General features: G+C 44.5%; 1 protein-coding gene across 1 annotated transcript in view; it reads right to left on the bottom strand.

The window, feature by feature from the left end:
- The window catches only part of LOC124012228 (A-kinase anchor protein 9-like), a 141,425-nt gene that overhangs the window by 86,096 nt on the left and 32,416 nt on the right, over window positions 1–22,913 (bottom strand). Inside the window, exons 9-15 of the mRNA XM_046325704.1 lie at window positions 19,844–19,927; window positions 18,582–18,729; window positions 17,982–18,052; window positions 17,670–17,799; window positions 17,265–17,362; window positions 16,601–16,712; window positions 16,173–16,410 (exon numbers count right to left, since the gene is read on the bottom strand). Coding sequence (XP_046181660.1) covers window positions 16,173–16,410; window positions 16,601–16,712; window positions 17,265–17,362; window positions 17,670–17,799; window positions 17,982–18,052; window positions 18,582–18,729; window positions 19,844–19,927 — 881 coding nt within the window. The remainder of the gene's footprint in view (window positions 1–16,172; window positions 16,411–16,600; window positions 16,713–17,264; window positions 17,363–17,669; window positions 17,800–17,981; window positions 18,053–18,581; window positions 18,730–19,843; window positions 19,928–22,913) is intronic.

Here is a 22,913-nt window from a genome sequence, read left to right as displayed (position 1 = left end):
GTCCAGTCCCGTCTGAAGTTTGCTAGAGAGCATTTGGATGATCCAGAAGAAGATTGGGAGAATGTCAAATGGTCAGATGAAACCAAAATATAACGTTTTGGTAAAAACTCAACTCGTCGTGTTTGGAGGACAAAGAATGCTGAGTTGCATCCAAAGAACACCATACCTACTGTGAAGCATGGGGGTGGAAACATCATGCTTTGGGGCTGTTTTTCTGCAAAGGGACCACGACGACTGATCCGTGTAAAGGAAAGAATGAATGGGGCCATGTATCGTGAGATTTTGAGTGAAAACCTCCTTCCATCAGCAAGGGCATTGAAGATGAAACGTGGCTGGGTCTTTCAGCATGACAATGATCCCAAAAACACACCCCGGCAACGAAGGAGTGGCTTCGTAAGAAGCATTTCAAGGTCCTGGAGTGGCCTTGCCAGTCTCCAGATCTCAACCCCATAGAAAATCTTTGGAGGGAGTTGAAAGTCCATGTTGCCCAGCAACAGCCCCAAAACATCACTGCTCTAGAGGAGATCTGCATGGAGGAATGGGCCAAAATACCAGCAACAGTGTGTGAAAACCTTGTGAAGACTTACAGAAAACATTTGACCTCTGACTTTGCCAACAAAGGGTATATAACAAAGTATTGAGATAATGTCACGCCTTGGTCATTGTATCTTGTGTTTTTGTTATATGTTTGGGTAGGCCAGGGTGTGACATGGGTTTATATGTTGTATTTCGTATTGGGGTTTGTATTAATTGGGAGTGTGTATTATTAGGGGTGTGTCTAGTTAGGCTTGGCTGCCTGAGGCGATTCCTAATTGGAGTCAGCTGATTCTCGTTGTCTCGGATTGGGAACCGTATTTAGGCAGCCTGAGTGCGCGTTGTATTTCGTGGGTGATTGTACCGGTCTCTGTGTTAGTTACCAGATAGGCTGTAATTAGTTTCACTCGTTTGTTGTTTTTGTATTTTCAGTTATTTCATGTACATCATTTTCTTCATTAAAAGTCATGAGTAACCTACACACTGCATTTCGGTCTGACTCTCTACAAACAACAGACGAATTTCGTTACAGAATCACCCACCACCATTCACAGACTGAGCAGCGTGTGAACTGGCAGGATCTAAAGGAGGACGCTATGGACGGCAGAAGCAGGGATTATACGACGTGGGAAGAAATCGACAGGTGGGCGGCCGACCCAGAGCGAGTGCAGGAGCCCGCCTGGGATTCCCTACAGCAATGCGAAGAGGGCTATACACGTATGGAATCGAGAAGGAAAGCATTGCTATACAGAGCGAAAACCGAAGGTAACAGGGGAAAGCGCAGAGAGAGAGTGGCTGAGTCAGGAAACAGACCTGAGCCTACTCTCCCTGTTAATCGTGAAGAGCAGTTGCAATGGGAGAGACTGCATCATTTGGAGATTTGGACATGGGAGGAGGAATTAGACGGTAAAGGACCCTGGGAGCAGCCGGGAGAATATCGCCGTCCCAAGGAGGAAATAGAGGCAGCTAAAGCGGAGAGGCGCATGTATGAGGAGGCAGCACGGCGATGCGGTTGGAAACCGGAAAGTCACCCCCCAAAAAAATATTGGGGGGGGGCTAAAAGGGAGAATAGTTATGCCAGGTAGGAAACCTGCGCATACTCCCTGTGCTCACCGTTGGGCTAGAGAGACCGGGCAGGCACCGTGTTATGCTATGGAGCGCACGGTGTTTCCAGTGCGGGTGCAGAGCCAGCTGCGACACATACCAGCCCTTCCTATTGGCCGGGCTAGAGTGGGCATCGAGCCAGGTAAGCTTGGGCAGGCTCGGTGCTCAAGAGCTCCAGTGCGCCTGCACGGTCCGGTCTATCCAGAGCCACCTCTACACACCAGTCCTCCGGTAGCAGCTCCCCGCACCAGGCTTCCTGTGCGTGTCCTCGCGCCAGTACCACCAGTTCCAGCACCACACACCAGGCCTCCAGTGCGCCTCGCCTGTTCAGCGCAGCCAGTGCTTTTCTCCCCTCCTGCGCTGCCGGAGTCTCCCGCTTGTTTAGCGCAACCAGAGCTGTTCTCTTCTCCTGCGCTATCGGAGTCTCCAGCCTGTTCAGCGCAGCCAGAGCCTTTCTCCTCTCCTGCGCTGCCGGAGTCTCCTGTCTGTCCAGTGCTACCAGTCGGCCCAGCGCGTCCAGTACGCCTCGCCTGTTCAGCGCAGCCAGAGCTTTTCTCCTCTCCTGCACTGTTGGAGTCTCCCGCCTGTTCAGCTCAGCCAGAGCCTTTCTCCTCTCCTGCGCTGCCGGAGTCTCCTGTCTGCCCAGCGCCGCCAGTCGGCCCAGCGTCACCAGTCTGCCAGGATCCGCCAGAAGTGCCAGTCTGCCAGGATCCGCCAGAAGTGCCAGTCTGCCAAGATCTTCTAGATCGGCCAGACAACCTGAATCATCCAGGTCCACCAGCCAGCCAGGATTTACCGGAGCCTACTACCTGCCTGAGCTTCCTCTCAGTACTGAGCTTCCTTTCAGTACTGGGCTGCCCCTCTGTCCCGGGCTGCCCCTCTGTCCCGGGCTGCCCCTCTGTCCCGAGCTGCCCCTCTGTCCCGAGCTGCCCCTCTGTCCCGAGCTGCCCCTCTGTCCCGAGCTGCCCCTCTGTCCCGAGCTGCCCCTCTGTCCCGAGCTGCCCCTCTGTCCCGAGCTGCCCCTCTGTCCCGAGCTGCCCCTCTGTCCCGAGCTGCCCCTCAGTTATGTGGGGATCAGGGTGAGGACTATTAGGCCATGGTCGGCGGAGAAGGTGGATTATCCTAGGACGCGAAGGGGAGGAACTAGGACATTTATGGAGTGGGGTCCACGTCCCGAGCCAGAACCGCCACCATGGACAGACGCCCACCCGGACCCTCCCTATGCTCTTGAGGTGCGTCCCGGAGTCCGCACCTTAGGGGGGGGGGGGGGTTCTGTCACACCTTGGTCATTGTATCTTGTGTTTTTGTTATATGTTTGGGTAGGCCAGGGTGTGACATGGGTTTATATGTTGTATTTCGTATTGGGGTTTGTATTAATTGGGAGTGTATATTATTAGGGGTGTGTCTAGTCAGGCTTGGCTGCCTGAGGCGATTCCTAATTGGAGTCAGCTGATTCTCGTTGTCTGATTGGGAACCGTATTTAGGCAGCCTGAGTACGCGTTGTATTTCGTGGGTGATTGTACCTGTCTCTGTGTTAGTCACCAGATAGGCTGTAATTAGTTTCACTCGTTTGTTGTTTTTGTATTTTCAGTTATTTCATGTACATCATTTTCTTCATTAAAAGTCATGAGTAACCTACACGCTGCATTTCGGTCTGACTCTCTACAAACAACAGACGAATTTCGTTACAGATAAACTTTTGTTATTGACCAAATACTTATTTTCCACCATAATTTGCAAATAAATTCATTAAAAATCCTACAATGTGATTTTCTGGATTTTTTTTTCTCATTTTGTCTGTCATGCTTGAAGTGTACCTATGATGACAATTACAAGCCTCATCTTTTTAAGTGGGAGAACTTGCACAATTGGTGGCTGACTAAATACTTTTTTGCACCACTGTATATCAAAAGGTCAACCTGAAGCATTCAAATTGGCTACTGTCTGAAAGCGTAACTATTGTTTTTATTATACCCTCTGGGGATCAATAAAGTTTATTCAATGAGATTCAACTGCGACAGACATAATCAGAGCCCTATGTAATAATGAATACTGTATCAAACAAAAATAATACAAGCTAAAACCTGGCTGATAATACCTACAGCAGGTAATTTGGTCATTTTTGTATCAAAGTAATCCAGATTTAAAACAGTAAATGGATAAATAAATGGATCCTCATTGTCAATTGTACCAACACCATTGTAGCTCAGTTGGTAGAGCATGGCGCTTGTAACGCCAGGGTAGTGGGTTCAATCCCCGGGACCACCCATACGTAGAATGTATGCACACATGACTGTAAGTCGCTTTGGATAAAAGCGTCTGCTAAATGGCATATATTATTATTATTATTATATAGTAGGGATGTACGTCTTTCCCTTTCAAGAAGATTTGATAACGCATCTAGATAGGTGAGCTCCGACATGATACAGGAATGATATGTTTTAGTTTGAAACGATTAGTTGTGATTCAGTTTGATTAGAGAACAAATCGACAGATGTGACACACTAACATTTGTTGCATAAACACATTCATTCTCCTTTCTAAAATAAAATCTGCTACTGATGGAGCTCATGAGCTGGGCCTCTCTGAGCTGACTTCTGTGTGTTTGTGGTGTGTAAATGATGCATGTCTATGGTGTATGTACGACTGTATTTAGGCACCTGAGCTGAGCCATAAGGGAGACTAGGCATCTACCACTATCAGATTAGGGGGAAGATGTAGCCTGTTTTTTGTGCCTCCACTTTGGTTCTGAAATCACCAACACCCACTAATTAAACTTGCCATGTTTGCAGATTAAGTGTTTGAGGTAGTAAATGTATCAGTATTTATATTTTTCAAATTAGTAATGACATAGCCAAGGAATGACAGTATACAAAAGATTAAGAACACCAACTCTTTCAATGATATAGAGTGACCAAGTGAATCCAGGTGAAAGCTATGATCCCTTCTTGATGTCATATGTTAAATACACTTAGGAGACAGGTAAAGTAAGGATTTGTAAGCCTCGAAACAATTGAAATATGGATTGTGTATGTGTGCCATTCATTCACAGGGTGAATGGGCAAGACAGCATTTAAATGCCTTTGAACGGGGTACGGTAGTAGGTGCCTGACGCACCGGTTTGTGTCAAGAACTACAACACTGCTGGGTTTTTCACCCTCAACAGATTCCAGTGTGTATGAAGAATGGTCCATCGCCCAAAGGACATCCAGCCAACTTGACACAACTGTGGGAAGCATTGGAGTCAACATGGGCCAGCATCCCTGTGGAATGCTCTCGACACAGTCCATGCCGTAACGAATTGAGGCTGCTTAGAGCGCAAATATTTATAATATTAGGAAGGTGCTCCTAATGATTGGTATAATAAGTGTGTTCGGAAAGTATTCTGGCCCCTCGACTTATTTCACATTTTGTTACATTACAGCCTTGTTCTAAAATGTATTACTTTTTAAATATTCCTCAGTCTACACACAATACCCCATACATATTGACGAAGCAAAAACACGTTTTCCTAATTTATTTGAAAATGGATAACAAATAAAAACCTAAACACATCACATTTTACATAAGTATTCAGACCATTTACGCAATACTTTGTTGAAGCATCCTTGGCAGCGATTACAGCCGAGTCTTCTTGGGTATGAAGCTTGGCACACCTGTATTTGGGGAGTTTCTCCTATTCTTCTCTGCAGATCCTCTCAAGCTCTGCCAGGTTCGATGGGGAGCTTTGTTTGACAGCTATTTTCAGGTCTCTCCAGAGATGTTCGAGCGGATTCAAGTCCGGGCTCTGGCTGGGCCACTCAAGGACATTCAGGACTGGTCCCGAAGCCACTCCTGTGTTGTGTTGGCTGTGAGCTAAGGATCATTGTCCTGTTGGAAGGTGAACCTTCACCCCAGCTTCCATCTGGCCACTCTACCATAAGGCCTGTGCTGCAGAGATGGTTGTCCTTTTGCAATGTTCATCCATCTCCACAGAGGAACTCTTGAGCTCTGTCAGAGTGACTACTGTGTTCTCGCTCACCTCTCTGACTAAAGCCCTTCTTCCCTGATTGCTTACTTTGGCCAGGTGGCTAGCTCTAGGAAGAGTCTTGGTGGTTCCAAACTTCTTCCATTTAAGAATGAAGCCAATGTGTTCTTGGGGACCTTCAATGCTACAGCCATTTTTTGGAACTATTCCCCAGATCTGTGCCTCAACACAATCCTGTCTCAGAGCTCTACAGACAATTGCTTTGACCTCATGGCTTGGTATTTACTCTGACATGCACGGTCAACTGTGGGACCTTACATAGACAGGTGTGTGCCTTTTCAAATCATGCCCAACTAATTTAATTTACTACAGGTGGACTCCAATCAAGTTGTAGAAACATTTCAAGGATGATCAATGCAAACACGTCTACCTTTGACTCTTTCCTCTCTGCCTCCTTCTTTCCACTCCTCTCCTCTTTTGACCTCACCCTCTCACCTTCCCCCCTACTCACAAGGCAGGCAATACGCTCGACCTCATCTTTACTAGATGCTGTTCTTCCACTAACCTCATTGCAACTCCCCTCCAAGTCTCCGACCACTGCCTTGTATCCTTTTCCCTCTCGCTCTCATCCAACACCTCCCACACTGCCCCTACTCGGATGGTATCGCGCCGTCCCAACCTTCGCTCTCTCTCCCCCGCTACTCTCTCCTCTTCCATCCTATCATCTCTTCCCTCCGCTCAAACCTTCTCCCACCTATCTCCTGATTCTGCCTCCTCAACCCTCCTCTCCTCCCTCTCTGCATCCCTTGACTCTCTATGTTCCCTATCCTCCAGGCCGGCTCGGTCCTCCCCTCCCGCTCCGTGGCTCGATGACTCATTGCGAGCTCACAGAACAGGGCTCCGGGCAGCCGAGCGGAAATGGAGGAAAACTCGCCTCCCTGCGGACCTGGCATCCTTTCACTCCCTCCTCTCTACATTTTCCTCCTCTGTCTCTGCTGCTAAAGCCACTTTCTACCACGCTAAATTCCAAGCATCTGCCTCTAACCCTAGGAAGCTCTTTGCCACCTTCTCCTCCCTCCTGAATCCTCCGCCCCCTCCCCCCCCTCCTCCCTCTCTGCAGATGACTTCGTCAACCATTTTGAAAAGAAGGTCGACGACATCCGATCCTCGTTTGCTAAGTCAAACGACACCGCTGGTTCTGCTCACACTCCCTACCCTGTGCTCTGACCTCTTTCTCCCCTCTCTCTCCAGATGAAATCTCGCGTCTTGTGACGGCCGGCCGCCCAACAACCTGCCCGCTTGACCCTATCCCCTCCTCTCTTCTCCAGACCATTTCCGGAGACCTTCTCCCTTACCTCACCTCGCTCATCAACTCATCCCTGACCGTTGGCTACGTCCCTTCTGTCTTCAAGAGAGCGAGAGTTGCACCCCTTCTGAAAAAACCTACACTCGATCCCTCCGATGTCAACAATTACAGACCAGTATCCCTTCTTTCTTTTCTCTCCAAAACTCTTGAACGTGCCGTCCTTGGCCAGCTCTCCCGCTATCTCTCTCTGAATGACCTTCTTGATCCAAATCAGTCAGGTTTCAAGACTAGTCATTCAACTGAGACTGCTCTCCTCTGTATCACGGAGGCGCTCCGCACTGCTAAAGCTAACTCTCTCTCCTCTGCTCTCATCCTTCTAGATCTATCGGCTGCCTTCGATACTGTGAACCATCAGATCCTCCTCTCCACCCTCTCCGAGTTGGGCATCTCCGGCGCGGCCCACGCTTGGATTGCGTCCTACCTGACAGGTCGCTCCTACCAGGTGGTGTGGCGAGAATCTGTCTCCTCACCACGCGCTCTCACCACTGGTGTCCCCCAGGGCTCTGTTCTTGGCCCTCTCCTATTCTCGCTATACACCAAGTCACTTGGCTCTGTCATAACCTCACATGGTCTCTCTTATCATTGCTATGCAGACGACACACAATTAATCTTCTCCTTTCCCCCTTCTGATGACCAGGTGGCGAATCGCATCTCTGCATGTCTGGCAGACATATCAGTGTGGATGACGGATCACCACCTCAAGCTGAACCTCGGCAAGACGGAGCTGCTCTTCCTCCCGGGGAAGGACTGCCCGTTCCATGATCTCGCCATCACGGTTGACAACTCCATTGTGTCCTCCTCCCAGAGCGCCAAGAACCTTGGCGTGATCCTGGACAACACCCTGTCGTTCTCAACTAACATCAAGGCGGTGGCCCGTTCCTGTAGGTTCATGCTCTACAACATCCGCAGAGTACGACCCTGCCTCACACAGGAAGCGGCGCAGGTCCTAATCCAGGCACTTGTCATCTCCCGTCTGGATTACTGCAACTCGCTGTTGGCTGGGCTCCCTGCCTGTGCCATTAAACCCCTTCAACTCATCCAGAACGCCGCAGCCCGTCTGGTGTTCAACCTTCCCAAGTTCTCTCACGTCACCCCGCTCCTCCGTTCTCTCCACTGGCTTCCAGTTGAAGCTCGCATCCGCTACAAGACCATGGTGCTTGCCTACGGAGCTGTGAGGGGAACGGCACCTCAGTACCTCCAGGCTCTGATCAGGCCCTACACCCAAACAAGGGCACTGCGTTCATCCACCTCTGGCCTGCTCGCCTCCCTACCACTGAGGAAGTACAGCTCCCGCTCAGCCCAGTCAAAACTGTTCGCTGCCCTGGCCCCCCCAATGGTGGAACAAACTCCCTCACGACGCCAGGACAGCGGAGTCAATCACCACCTTCCGGAGACACCTGAAACCCCACCTCTTTAAGGAATACCTAGGATAGGTTAAGTAATCCCTCTCACCCCACCCCCCCCCTAAGTTTTAGATGCACTATTGTTAAGTGACTGTCCCACTGGATGTCATAAGGTGAATGCACCAATTTGTAAGTCGCTCTGGATAAGAGCGTCTGCTAAATGACTTAAATGTAAATGTAATGTACCTGAGCCCAATTTCACGTCTCATATCGAAGGGTCTGAATATTTATATAAATAAGGTATCCATTTTTTTTTTAAATAGTTGCAAAAATTTATAAAAACCTGTTTATGCTCAGTCATTACAGGTCAGATTTGTGTGGAAAAAATATTTATTTATTCCATTTTAGAATAAGGCTGTAATGTAACAAAATGTGGAAAAAGGGAAGGGGTCTGAAAGCTTTCTGAATACACCGTAGATTCAAAGACAAAGCAAAGGGCACCTACTGGTAGATGGGTAAAAAAAAATATATTGAATATTCCTTTGAGCATGGTGAAGTTATTAATTACACTTTGGATGGTGTATCTACCCAGTCACTACAAAGATACTGGCGTCCTTCCAAACTCAGTTGTCAAAGAGGAAGGATATCGCTCAAAGATTTCACCATGAGGCAAATCAATGGTGACTTTAAAACAGTTAGAGTTTAATGGTAGTGATATGAGAAAACTGAGGATGGATCAACAACATTGTAGTTACTCCACAATACTAATCGCAATGAAAAGGACGCATGTACCCCAATTTGGTGGTATCCAATTGCTAGTTACAGTCTTGTCTCTTCGCTGCAACTGCCGTACGGACTCAGGAGAGGTGAAGGTCGAGAACAGTGCATCCTCCGAAACACAACCCAAAGCCACACTTCTTCTCGACAATGCCCACTTAACCAAGGAAGGCGGCCGCACCAATTTGTCTGAGGGAACACTGTACAGCTGGCGACCATGTCAGAGTGTGCACCGCGCACGTCCCGCCACAGGAGTGGCAAATGCGCGATGGGACAAGGACATCCCTGCCGGCCAAACCCCTCCCCTAACCTGGACGACGCTGGGCCAAATGTGTGGCGCCCCATGGGTCTCCCGGTCGCAGCCGGCTGAGATAGAGCCTGGACTCAAACCCAGAATCTCAAGTGGCTCAGCTAGCACTGCAATGATAGACCAATGCGCCACTCGGGAGGCGCCTTCACTATTATTGTACAATGTAGAAAAACCCTTGAAGACATCAAAACAATGAAATGACACACATGGAATCATGTGCAGTCATGGCCAAGACTATTGAGAATGACACAAATATTAATTTCCACCAAGTTTGCTGCTCCAGTGTCTTTAGATATTTTTTGTCAGATGTTACTATGGAATACTGAAGTATAATTACAAGCATTTCATAAGTGTCAAAGGCTTTTATTGACAATTACATGAAGTTGATGCAAAGAGTCAATATTTGCTGTGTTGACCCTACTTTTTCAAGTCCTCTGCAATCCGCCCTGGCATGCTGTCAATTAACTTCTGGGCCACATCCTGACTGATGGCAGCCCATTCTTGCATAATCAATACTTGGAGTTTTTCAGAATTTGTGGGTTTTTGATTGTCCACCCACCTCTTGAGGATTGACAACAAATTCTCAATGGGATTAAGGTCTGGGGAGTTTCCTGGCCATGAAACCAAAATATCATTGTTTTGTTCCCCGAGCCACTTAGTAATTACTTTTTCCTTGTGGCAATGTGCTCCATCATGCTGGAAAATGTATTGTTCGTCACCAAACTGTTCCTGGATGGTTGGGAGAAGTAGATGTTCTGTTGGTGTTGGTACCATTCTTCATTCATGGCTGTGTTCTTAGGCAAAATTGTGAGTGAGCCCACTCCCTTGGCTGAGAAGCAACCCCACACATGAATGGTCTCAGGATGCTTTACTGTTGGCATGACACAGGACTGATGGTAGCGCTCACCTAGTCTTCTCCGGACAAGCTTTTTTCCGGAAGCCCGAAACAATCGGAAAGGGGATTCATCAGAGAAAATGACTTTACCCCAGTCCTCAGCAGTCCAATCCCTGTACCTTTTGCAGAATATCAGTCTGTCCCTGATGTTTTTCCTGCTGAGAAGTGTCTTCTTTGCTGCCCTTCTTGAAACCAGGCCATCCTCCAAAAGTCTTCGCCTCACTGTGTGTGCAGATGCACTCACACCGGCCTGCTGCCATTCCTGAGCAAGCTCTGTACTGTTGGTGCCCTGATCCCGCAGCTGAATCAACTTCAGGAGATGGTCCTGGCGCTTCCTGGACTTTCTTGGGCGCCCTGAAGCCTTCTTCACAACATTTGAACCACTCTCCTTGAAGTTCTTGATGATCCAATAAATGGTGGATTTAGGTGCAATCTTACTGGCAGCAATAGCCCTTTTTGTGCAAAGCAATGATGACAGCACATGTTTCCTTGCAGGTAACCATGGTTGATAGAGGAAGAACATTGATTCCAAGCACCACCCTCATTTTGAAGCTTCCAGTCTGTTATTCGAACTCAATCAGCATGACCGAGTGATCTCCAGCCTTGTCCTCGTCAACACTCACACCTGTGTTAACTAGAGAATCACTGACATTATGTCAGCTGGTCCTTTTGTGGCAGGGCTGAGATGCAGTGGAAATTTTGGGGGGAATTCATTTGCATGGCAAAGAGGGACTTTACAATTAGTTGCAATTCATCTGATCACTCTTCATAACATTCTGGAGTATATGCAAACTGCGGTAGCAGACTTTGTGAAAATTAATATTTGTGTTATTCTCAACTTTTGGCTACGACTGTAGTAACCAAACAAATGTTAAACACATTTAAATATATTTTAGATTCTTCAAAGTAGCCACCCTTTGCCTTGATGACAGCTTTGTATACTCTTGCATTCTCTCAACCAGCTTCACGAGGAATACTTTTCCAACAGTCTGGAATGAGTTCCCACATATGCTGAGCACTTGTTGGCTGCTTTTCCTTCACTCTGCGGTCCAACTCCTCCTAAACCATCTCAATTGGGCTGAGGTCAGGTGATTGTGGAGGCACGGTCATCTGATGCAGCACATCATCACTCCCCTTCTTGGTCAAATAGCCCTTACACCGCCTGGAGGTGTTTTGTGTCATTGTCCTGTTGAAAAACAAATGATTATCCATTCTGGTTTGCGCTCAGTGGGACTGTGTATCTCTGCAGAATTCTGTGGTAGCCATGCTGGTAAAGTGTGCCTTGAATTCGAAATAAATCACAGTGTCACCAGAAAAGCACCCCTGCACTATCACACCTCCTCCTCCATGCTTCACGGTGGGAGCCACACATGCGGAGATCATCCGTTCACCTACTCTGCATCTCAAAGAGACACGGTAGCAATCTCAAATTTCGACTCCAGACGACAGGACAGATATCCACCGGTCTAAAGTCCATTGCTCGTGTTTCGAGGCCCAAGCAAGACTCTTCTTATTGGTGTCCTTTAGTAGTGGTTTCTTTGCAGCAATTCGACCATGAAGGCCTGAACAGCTGATGTTGAGATGCATCTGTTACTTGAACTCTAGTGAAGCATTTATTTGGGCTGCAATTTCAGGTGCAGTTAACTCTAATGTACTTATCCTCTGCAGTAGAGGTGCGGTCCTCATGAGAGCCAATTCCATCATAGCGCTTGATGGTTTTTGAAGTTTTCTGGATGGACTGACCTTCATGTCTTAAAGTAATGATGGACTGTCATTTCTCTTTGCTGTTTTGAGCTGTTCTTGCCATAATATAGACTTGGTCTTTAACTAAATAGGGCAATCTTCAAAATACCAACCCTACCTTGTCGCAACACAACTGATTGTCTCAAACGCATTAAGGAAAGAAATTCCACAAATTGACTTTTAACAAGGCACGCCTGTTCATTGAAATGCATGGTTGAGAGAATGTCATGCGTGTGCAAAGTTGTCATCAAGGCTTTGAAGATGTAGACAATTGTACAACAAAAAAAGCCTGGAATGAGGAGGTGTGTCCAAATGTTTGACTGGTACTGTACATCCTGTTTGCAACAAGGCACTAAAGTAATACTTCAAAAAATGTGTCAAAGCAATGAACACTTTGTATTAAGGACAAAAATTTGTTTGGGGCACATCCAACACAACACATTACTGAGTACCACTCTCCATATTTTCAAGCACAGTGGAAACTGCATCATGTTACAGGTATGCTTGTAATAGTCAATGACTGGGGAGTTTTTCAGGATGAAAAATAAATGCAATGAAGCAACATCCTAGTAAAAGTAAAACCTGGTTCAGTGTGGTTTCCACCAGACACGGAGATGAATTCACTTTTCAGCAGGACAACAGCATTGGTTTCCCTAATGACTGTCTCGCCTGGTTCAACTACTTCTCAGAGTTCAAGGTGTCTGATCGGAGGTTCTGTTGTCCGCACCTCTGGCAGTTTATGAGGGTGCCACAGGGTTCAATTCCCGAGCCGACTCTTTTCTCCGTATACATCAATGATATCGCTCATGCTGCGGGTGATTCTTTGATCCACCTCTACGCAGATGACACCATTCTGCATACATCTGGCCCTTCTTTGGACACTGTGTTAACAAACCTCCAAACAAGCTTCAACGCCATACAACACTCCTTCCGTGGCCTCCAACTGCTCTTAAATGCAAGAAAAACTAAATGCATGCTCTTCAACCGATCGCTGCCCGCACCCACCAACCTGACCAGCATCACTACTCTGGACGGTTCTGACTCAGAATATGTGGACAGCTTTAAATACCTAGGTGTCTGGTTAGACTGTAAACTCTCCTTCCAGACTCACATTAAGCATCTCCAATCCAAAATTACATCTAGAATCGGCTTCCTATTTCACAAACAAAGCATCCTTCACTCATGCTGCCAAACATACCCACGTAAAACTGACTATCCTACCGATCCTGGTCCAGGCTCCAGGTCATCTATAAGTCCTTGCTAGGTAAAGTGCCGCCCTATCTCAGCTCATTGGTCACCATGCAACACCCACCCGTGGCATGCGCTCCAGCAAGTATATTTCACTGGTCATCCCCAAAGCCAACACCTCCTTTGACCGCCTTTCCTTCCAGTTCTCTGCTGCAATGAATTGCAAAAATCACTGAAGTTTGAGACTTATAGCTTCCTCACTAACTTAAGGCATCAGCTGTCAGCACAGCTTACCAATCGCTGCAGCTGTACACAGCCCATAAATAGCCCATCCAACCAACTACCTACCTCATCCCCACATTTATTTTTCTGCTCTTTTGCACACCAGTATTTCTACCTGCACATCCTCATCTGCACATATATCACTCCATCGTAAATGGCTAAATTGTAATTACTTTGCCACTACTGGCCTATTTATTGCCTTACCTCCTTACTTAATTTGCACACACTGTGTACAGATTTTGTCTATTGTGTTATTGACTGTACAATTGTTAATCCCATGTTGTTGTTTTTGTCGCACTGCTTTGTTTTATCTTGGCCAGGTCACAGTTGTAAATGAGAACTTGTTCTCAACTGGCCTATTTGTTTAAATAAAGGTGAAATAAAAAAATAAAACTTAAAACACTGACGGCCTAAAACCAAGACGATATTGAATGTTCTTGAGAGGCCTAGTTAAAGTTTGGCCATAAATCGGTTTGAAAATCATCTAATGTCAGGACTTTAAAATGGCTGTCTAGCAATGATCAACAACCAACTTGACAGAGCTTGAAGAATTTAAAAAATAATAATGGGAAAATAGTGTACAATCCAGGTGTGCAAAGCTCTTAAAGACTTACCCAGAAAGACTCACAGCTGTAATCCCTGCCAAAGGTGATTCAAACATGTATTGATTCAGGGGTGGAATACTTATGTAAATAGTTACTTTTGTAAAGAATTGCAAAAATGTATAAAAGCATGTTTTTAGTGTCATTATGGGGCATTGTGCGAACATAGGTCAGAAAAAAATCACTGCAAAATGTGGAAAAAGTCAAGGGGTATGAGTACTTTCTGAAGGCACAAACTAAAAATGACCACATACACTGATTGATTGTTCACAGCAAAATTATCAAAACTATTGCTGATGGTGAACCTGATCAAAATAAAATATATTGTAAACCCTGTTTAGCAGGTATATAGCCACACAAGAGTGGTCTCCAGTAGCTTGCTTTTATTTTGGTAAAGCACAACTTTTCAACAGAGCATTTGATAAAAACAACCTAGCAAATTACATTGGTAGTCACTCAACTAATAAAGCCTAATATTGCAGAAGCCATTTTAAAAACATTTGAATGGTGACGCGCAGATGTGTCAGATCAGGAATAGGCTTACCTCTCGTTGGTCAGGCGCGAAGCTGTGCACAATTTGTCTAGCCTACTGGTATTACCTGGGGTTGTCCGGCATGCAAAATCATTTGTAGAGCAATGACTCAACACAGTTACATGCAGTTCAACACTGAAGGAAAGGACGCATACGTTGTCACAAAAGACGAGATATAATACATTCTTTCTACATTCTGAAAATACAAGTCCAAACAAACTGTGAAAGCTATTTATAACTTTTGAATAGATTTTCTGACGGATGCATGCTAGATTTGGATTGGTTTGGTTCCGAAAACCGACATTTAATTGGGATGATGCGTGAATGTTACATCCCTTTTATATAGTGAAAATAATTTAGATATCAGGAGATGATACATTTATTTTTTTTAATTTGTGATATCCAAATTGGTAGTTACAGTCTTGTCCCATCGCTGCAACTCCCGTACAGACCCGGGACAGGGGAAGGTCGAGAGCCATGCGTCCTCCTAAACCCGACCCTGTCAAGCCGCACTGCTTCTTCACTAACTGCCAACTTACCCTGGAAGCCAGCCGCACTAATGTGTCAGAGGAAACACCATACAGCTGGCGACCAAAGTCAGCGTGCATGCGCCCGGCTGCCACAAGGATTCACAAGAGTGAGATTAGACAAGGACATCCCAGCCGGCCAAACCCTCTCCTAACCCGGACGACGCTGGGCCAATTGTGCGCTGCCCATGCGTCTCCCGGTAGCTCCAGGAAGTGACACAGCCCGGGATCAAACCCGGATCTGTAGTGACACTTCTAGTACTCCGATGCAGTGCCTTAGACTGTTGTGCCACTGGGGGAGAGATATCAGGAGATTAAAGCCATGCTAATAATAATGGACCCAGGAGGGATTGAATAAAACTGAAATCTACTTTCAAAGGAATAAGGAGTTTGCTAATGCCTTGGCAATTAAAGTGGGCGTGAATGGCAGCTGTAGAATTTCATACCCGGTGGTATCGGGTCACAGTGATCTGAGAAGTGCTGCTGCACTGTCTATGCGCACACACACACAGGAGTAGGATCCTTCTCATGACTGTTTCAAAAACTCCCATGGGGGAGGGGAAAATGTACTTTCTCAGTTGTGCACCGGTGGCTGTGTTTCTTCGATAATATGTATTACCTATGATGTGCTTGTGGACTAACCAATTCATATGTTGAGTTGGATTCATGAGTTGGATTTAGTTTGAGTTTAAAATTCGTGTCAAGATTACATGCCATGTGAAAGGGTTGATGATGGGGTTTTCCTCTTGCCTGGCTACCCAGACTCCTTGCTCTAGCCAAACATTACCCCACACCCACTAACATTAGTTTCTCCTCTGCAATGAGTCTGGATCTGAGTACCTCCCCAATCCTACACCGAATGCGAACACAGTCTGATTGGTCCAGAAATCGATAGGTTGTAGGTTGTAGTGGCTAGTATAAACGCACTGTGAGAAGCTCTTGCATGTGATTTATGTAGGGCCACTTCTACACCTTAGTCATGACCATCATCATCACTATTACCTGAACAGGGCCTCGGTGCCCGTGACCTCATCGAGGTGCTGCTGTAGCATGATGAGCTCGGTAGCATAGTGCTCCTCAGTCGCTTTGGCCTGCTGCTGGTAGTAGGCCCTGAGGCGCTCCACTTCCATTCTGTGGCATTCCTCCAACTGGGCCCGCTGCTGATGGACGTCAGCCCTCAGCTTCTGGATATCCTCAGCAGTGTGGGAGGAGGGCGAGGCCGCGGTCGGCTCCCTCAGATCTGGGTAGAGAGCAATGGTGTTAGCATTAGCATGACTATGTAGATGGTGGTAGACAGTGCCCGTCTTTCCCATTCATTTTGGGATTGAGGCTCGCAGACTTTCCAAATGCACAACAGATTGTGTAGAAGATGGACACCACATAACCCAGCACCATTTTGGTTTAGACATACAGTATATATCTAAATTTACCCTTGAGATTGTGTGTAGAGATGCTGGAGCTTTCGATGTGCCTGCGCAGGCTGGCGATCTTCTCCTCACTGCTGCGCTTCAGCTCATCGTACATCAGCTGCATCACCTCAATCTAAGAATGACAATAAGAGTTTGACAGCAGTGTTTGTTGGCGTTATCATTAAAGCCAATTAGCTTTCATTCGTCATATCATTATTAACTAGCAGAGTTAAAAATGTAAAAGCTGAGTGCTAGTGTCCTAGCAATTACTGTAGCCAAATAAAATTATTGTTGCTTTTCATCCCCGTCATAATACTGTGATTACATTTCAAACAATAACGAGGTTGGTGTCGTGACATCAAAACATATCCAATGAAATAAGTGACTTATATGTTTTTTCCCCCACCAATTCATAAACTCTTGGCCTAAACCCCTTAAAGCAGGTGTGTCAAACTCATTCCAAGGAGGGCCTAATGTCAGATGGTTTTGGGATTTTACTTTTCAATTAAGACCTCAAAAACCATGTGAGGGGAGTTGTTTACTAATTAGTGACCTTAATTCATCAATCAAGTACAAGGGAGGAGCAAAAACCTGCAGACACCCGGCCCTCCGTGGAATGAGTTTGACACAAAGAGCTAACTAAATAAACAGTTTTACACACACAGTATGTAGCAGTCCATCCTACCTTATTGCCATCTGCCTTCAGTAAGGACTGGAGCTGTAGGAGACGACCGTGCTCCTGTTCAATCCTCTGTTTCACCTGCTGAAGGTCTCTATACATTTCTATAGAAACCAGACAGAAGAAATGTCCTTTACAAATACATCGTCATGCAGTCTCAGTTTGTGAAGTATCTTCACTACTATAAGAGATCCCATTTATCATTGATGTAGCTGGATTTGATGTGCGTACGCAAATGTAAACCGGAACACAAAACACAATATGTACTAATTTGTCATTTTATCATGCAGCAGTCAAGATCGGCGTGTGACTTATTTAGACGTTTTCATTAGTCAGCCACTCATTTCATAGGCTGCGTGTTCTTTATGTAGTATTGCTGTCATTTGGTAGACATCACAACCAATAAAGCACCTTTCGCCTCCTGTAAAACAGCACTGGGATCCCTGGTTTCTTCCTTCTCAAACCAATGAATCTTCCAGTCCTCGACATCAGTGGGGTGGAGATACTCCAAGAACTCCTCCCCGAAAAGTTTAGCAAAGGACTGTATAAAGAGAACAGCAAAATAGCTCTCAAACAAAACACTCATTCGAGTAGTAAGAATCAATGTCTGAATCTGAAATAATTCTGTCAAATACCGTTCTCATATCAAAAGTAATTGACAGTGCAAAGGAACATTAATCAATACTTGTTTTCTTTTGTGTGTGTGTGATGAATGTTAACTACCAGGATGAGTTGCTTGCACTCTTCAGACACAACTTGCACCACATTCTGGTACTTAGAGCTTCTGAGATCATCTGTGAAGTCCGAGAAAAACAACAAAAGCATACATTATTATTGGCTTATATTGAGCACACATGGTACACAAACATTCAATTACTAAAATAGGATGAATGCAAAAGAGACTGAATAACATCCATGTGAGTCCCCTGTTTTCTATCTACAGTTTGTAGCATGGATGACATCACGAATGATAGATAAAAATAAACCAAATCAACATGGCCCGTCTAACCCCACACGCCCAGATACACATACATTATTAAATATACAGGTGCACAGTGCACACACATCAAAACATATACACACACACACACACACACACACACACACACACACACACACACACACACACACACACACACACACACACACACACACACACACACACACACACACACACACACACACACACACACACACACACACACCTCTAACCACCACAAGGTTTCCTACCACACAAACACACTTGCCATATCTCTATCTCAACCCCACCACCAGACAACAACTCATCCATACATCGACCTGCACTCAAAACCACACACATACCTTTGTCCCATGTTTTTTTCAAGAAACCCAGCTCCTGCTCAAGTGTGCTGACACGGGCATCTGTCTGCTCCCGGAGCAGCTCCAGCTGTGCAGCGTGCATCTGAGATAGGCTGATCCGCTGGGCCTCCAGCTGCAGCCTGCACTCCACCTGCACAAAGAGAGAGAGAAAAGAAAGCATAGAATTACATAAACCAAAATGGACATAATCCCTCAGTCCACCTATGGTTGCACAATAGAGATTGTTTCAGGAGTAAGACACACAAATTCCAAAGAATAGAATGTGCTCGTTGCAACTTACACATGATGAATAGAAGGTATTCTTAGCAATATGACATCATACACATATTAACAAGATGATTGTCAACCACTATAGGCCCCTCCAAATGTACTTTAGGCTTGCCAGTTGTTGTTTATCTGTAAGCAGGAAGTCTGCCTGCTGTATGATGCCATATTTTTGAGTGTACATTTAAACATACATTCCAAAAGGTGCAACCCCAAATATGTTGGCCAGTCCACCCACCACAGGACATTGTTTTGAATGGAAATGGGGAATGCCTGTTGCCCTAATTTTATAAAAGAAACCGGGTGGAGCACCTGGGCTTCAGCACAACAAACGAGGGGCCAGCTGATATCTATTCTACAGCCAAAATAATGGGGATACGGCAGGTCTTTCCTCTAATCCTTGGATGGATGTGGAAACGCAGATGTGTTGCAGCTACACTCGTGAAATCATTATTTTTTTCTTTGATGACAGTTCTATTTGCTGTGTGCAATGCATTTTTGTGTGGAATGGTAATAACACTTACTTTCATAACGCTTTGTTTGATTGCAATTTATCCAGCCCACTCAAGCACTATACATATTACAGTTGGACATGTAGCAAATTGATGTCAAGCACATGCTTAGTAGCCTAATGCATGTAGCTACGTAGAATTTGACACTGAAAATACTGCAAAGATGAATAACTGCATACTGAAACTTCCTAAACAGATTCATAGTTCTTTCTTTGGTTATTTCACACTAATTATTAGCAGAGTGGGCAGTATAACACTTGATGACACAACAACCAAGCATGACTCATAATAATACAAATGGGTGACAAAAGGAAGGTTTGCCTTTCATCATGGTCTTACTACTGGGTGCCCATAGTTCTGTATGAAGTTTTTCCACTGGTTGATTGACCTTCCAAACCCACTGTACTAAGACAGCAACTCAGGCCGGAGTGAAAAGCACAGGCAGATTTGAGCTCAGGTGACATTTACATGCTCTGTGGTTTCGCTGTCCCTGTCCTCCTCTTGCTTCGCTACAGAGTCCACCCAACACTCCATCCCATCTACGCTCTTCCCCTGAAAAGAGGAGAAAAAAGTAGCCATTGTAACAGAAGAGATTAAAAGTTGATAAAAAAACAATGTTGACGGGGTCTGGCGACAACAGTACAGTAAGTACGTATGGCATAAAACACAATGAAACACTTACTGAGAAGGCCACACTGTAAAGACTAAGACCGCTTCGGAAGCATTTCATATTCATTAGCAATTTATTCATAGCAATGAATGCTTATGTAATTCACTTGCACATATTATTGATACGTAGAACAAGATGCAATAGCAATATTTTCTTGTTTTTTTATATAAGCATTTATAAATGTGGGTATTTTTATAAACCACGCTACCAGTGAGGATCTCCTACGCTGGACAAGTTGTCACAGATATGAATAAGTCATTGATAATATGCACATTTTAAAAATGTAATTACATTAAGGGGGAAACATACCATAGCTTAGCTATATTCAATAAAATGTATGAGTTGATTTAAAATTCATGTTTAACCCTTTCTCATGGTTGGTGTCTTGGTGGATTTGTCCAAAATAGTGTGACATAAAACATTTTTATGTCGATGCATTTATGGCAGTTTAAATTGTCGTTTTATCATATCTTAAGCATATATGATATATATTATTATATCATATATTAAGCAGGTAGCCTAGTGGTTAGAGTGTTGAACTAGTAACCAAAAGGTTGCAAGATTGAATCCCGGAGCTGACAAGGTAAAAATCTGTCGTTCTGCCACTGAACAAAGCAGTTAGCCTAGGAACAGTGGGTTGTCATTGAAAATTAGAATTTGTTCTTAACCGACTTGCCTAGTTAAATAAAAGGTCCAAAAAAAAATGTAATCAGTTCAATTAGACATTGAACTTGAACCCTGTACATACCCGGGTCTAGCTGTTGGAAAGTTTTTTGTAAAGAGATGTCAGAAATGCAGTTTGACTACATAACATTCCATGTCTCCTTATGTTATGCGGTGAAAACAGTTCATGGGCAAACAAATCCCCCAAAAACCATGTAATTGCAAAATCGAATGCTTCTAAACAAAAGTCACCTTACCTTTATACTTAAAACCTAAATCAATAATGTCATTAACGTGGTTCTTCAATATTTATGGATAATACTTGTTGGATGTGCATTTGGTGTCAAGTTGTAATTACACCATGATATTTTCACACATCATCATCTGATTCAAGAAGGAATTTTCTGAATGACAGTCAAGTGACAAAAAGCTGTTGTGATAAGCTGTTGCATGTGCCAGGTGTTGGGAAACAAAGTTGTTCGCGAAGAAAGTCCTTAAAATGTTTGTGTCTTCACGCCGGTGAAGACAGTTGTGCTTAAATGTAAAATCCCTAGGGAATCGATGTTGATCATCTGTTGTGGTCTGCTTACTTTACAGCAGATTTAACAGAAGAAGCATCAAGTTAATGAGTTCATGTTTTTGTGCCTCGGATTAGACACAGTCTACTGTGAGCAATTATGTATTGAACAACACCAAACACTATTCCAATTCATTATTCTAGATATAAAGACAACACATGACATATTCTGAAGAACCTCATTAGGCTATGATCTGGGAATGAAATAACATGACAAATACATTTTGGTTTCCATGTTACACCTGCATTTATAAACAATACAAATGGGGCTTAAAATAGCCCACTTGAACACAATTTTTTTTACCTCAGAAATCCAAGTACTGGAATAGCCTACCTTGAAAATCATAAATCATCAATTTGGTATGTGAAAAGTACTTGTAATTATTGTAGCCAATTTATAAGATCTTCTGATCCCTTATAATTATCAGTGATTTTCTTTGAGCCGTTTCTGTAAGCGATGTGGCCACTTTTGTATGTTTCCCACCGCTTCAATTGACGGGTGTTGCGCTACTCTGTTGAGGTAAAACCATGTGTGGTTATTATGGAGGACAACAACATCTAATGCTGGCTTCAACTTGGCTTTCCATGAAAACCGTTCCCTCACAAAATGAACCTGGTTATTGGTTGCTTTCTCAGTATGAAAACAACGATGGTAAGATTAACGCAGCCACTACTCATGGCTTTATTAAAGTATGTGTGCCTGCGTTGGTCACATTGGCATCCATGAATAGACACCACTGCTGTTGCCTAGGGGAAGCCAGGCTTCCCCAAAAATAAAAAATAAAATAATAATAATAATAATAATAATCTTTCTTCCCGCTGTGGTTCATAAACTTCCTTAAATTCGCAAGAGTGGAGAAAGCATCCGAGCAAGCGAAACATTTGGCCCCCCTGACGAAAATAAATGAAATTATAGCCAATCAGCATTCAGCAAAACTGAGTGAGCACAACTGTGAATGATCCTGGCACACCAAAGAAAAGTGTTACGTTTCGATTTGGCTTCAGACCAATCACATCACCCCAAAAGCAAAATGTAATTTAGAGAAAAAAAAACTTGAATATGAACTAACGTTTTATAGAGCAAACAACGCAATGCATGCATCTAATTTATTTAGTAAGACAAGTCCGTATTATTCTCACATATTTTAGAACGTAATAACATTCATTGGAATATCAATGCATTATTCTTATTCTTAATTATATAAATTATACAAATGTATAACATTGACATCCCCTGAAAAACACAATTAAGTGCTTGAAAAAGTCCCTGAAAGTCTTTGAATTTGACTTGCCAATGTCTGTATGAACCCTGCTTGAAGGACATACAGTCCTAGGCCTAATTTATAGAAAGACTCATGTAAGCTATTAAGGGGTCCTTCCCAGTAAGTGAAAGTTAACATACTGTGGTGCACTGATGCGAGATGAGGGCAAAATTCTATGCATCCTTGACATTGCTCTACTGATGTGAAGCCTTGGACATATACATCCATTTTGATTTGTTTAACACTTTTTTTGGTTACCACATGATTCAATATGTGTTATTTCATAGTTTTGTTGTCTTCACTATTATTCTACAATGTTAAACAAGTAAAAATAAAGAAAAACCCTTGAATGAGTAGGTGTGTCAA

The sequence above is a fragment of the Oncorhynchus gorbuscha genome, linkage group LG24, assembly GCF_021184085.1.
Source record: "Oncorhynchus gorbuscha isolate QuinsamMale2020 ecotype Even-year linkage group LG24, OgorEven_v1.0, whole genome shotgun sequence".
Lineage (NCBI taxonomy): Eukaryota > Metazoa > Chordata > Actinopteri > Salmoniformes > Salmonidae > Oncorhynchus > Oncorhynchus gorbuscha.
The sequence above is the reverse complement of the archived record's forward strand: the minus strand, read 5'-3'. Positions and strand labels throughout refer to the sequence as shown.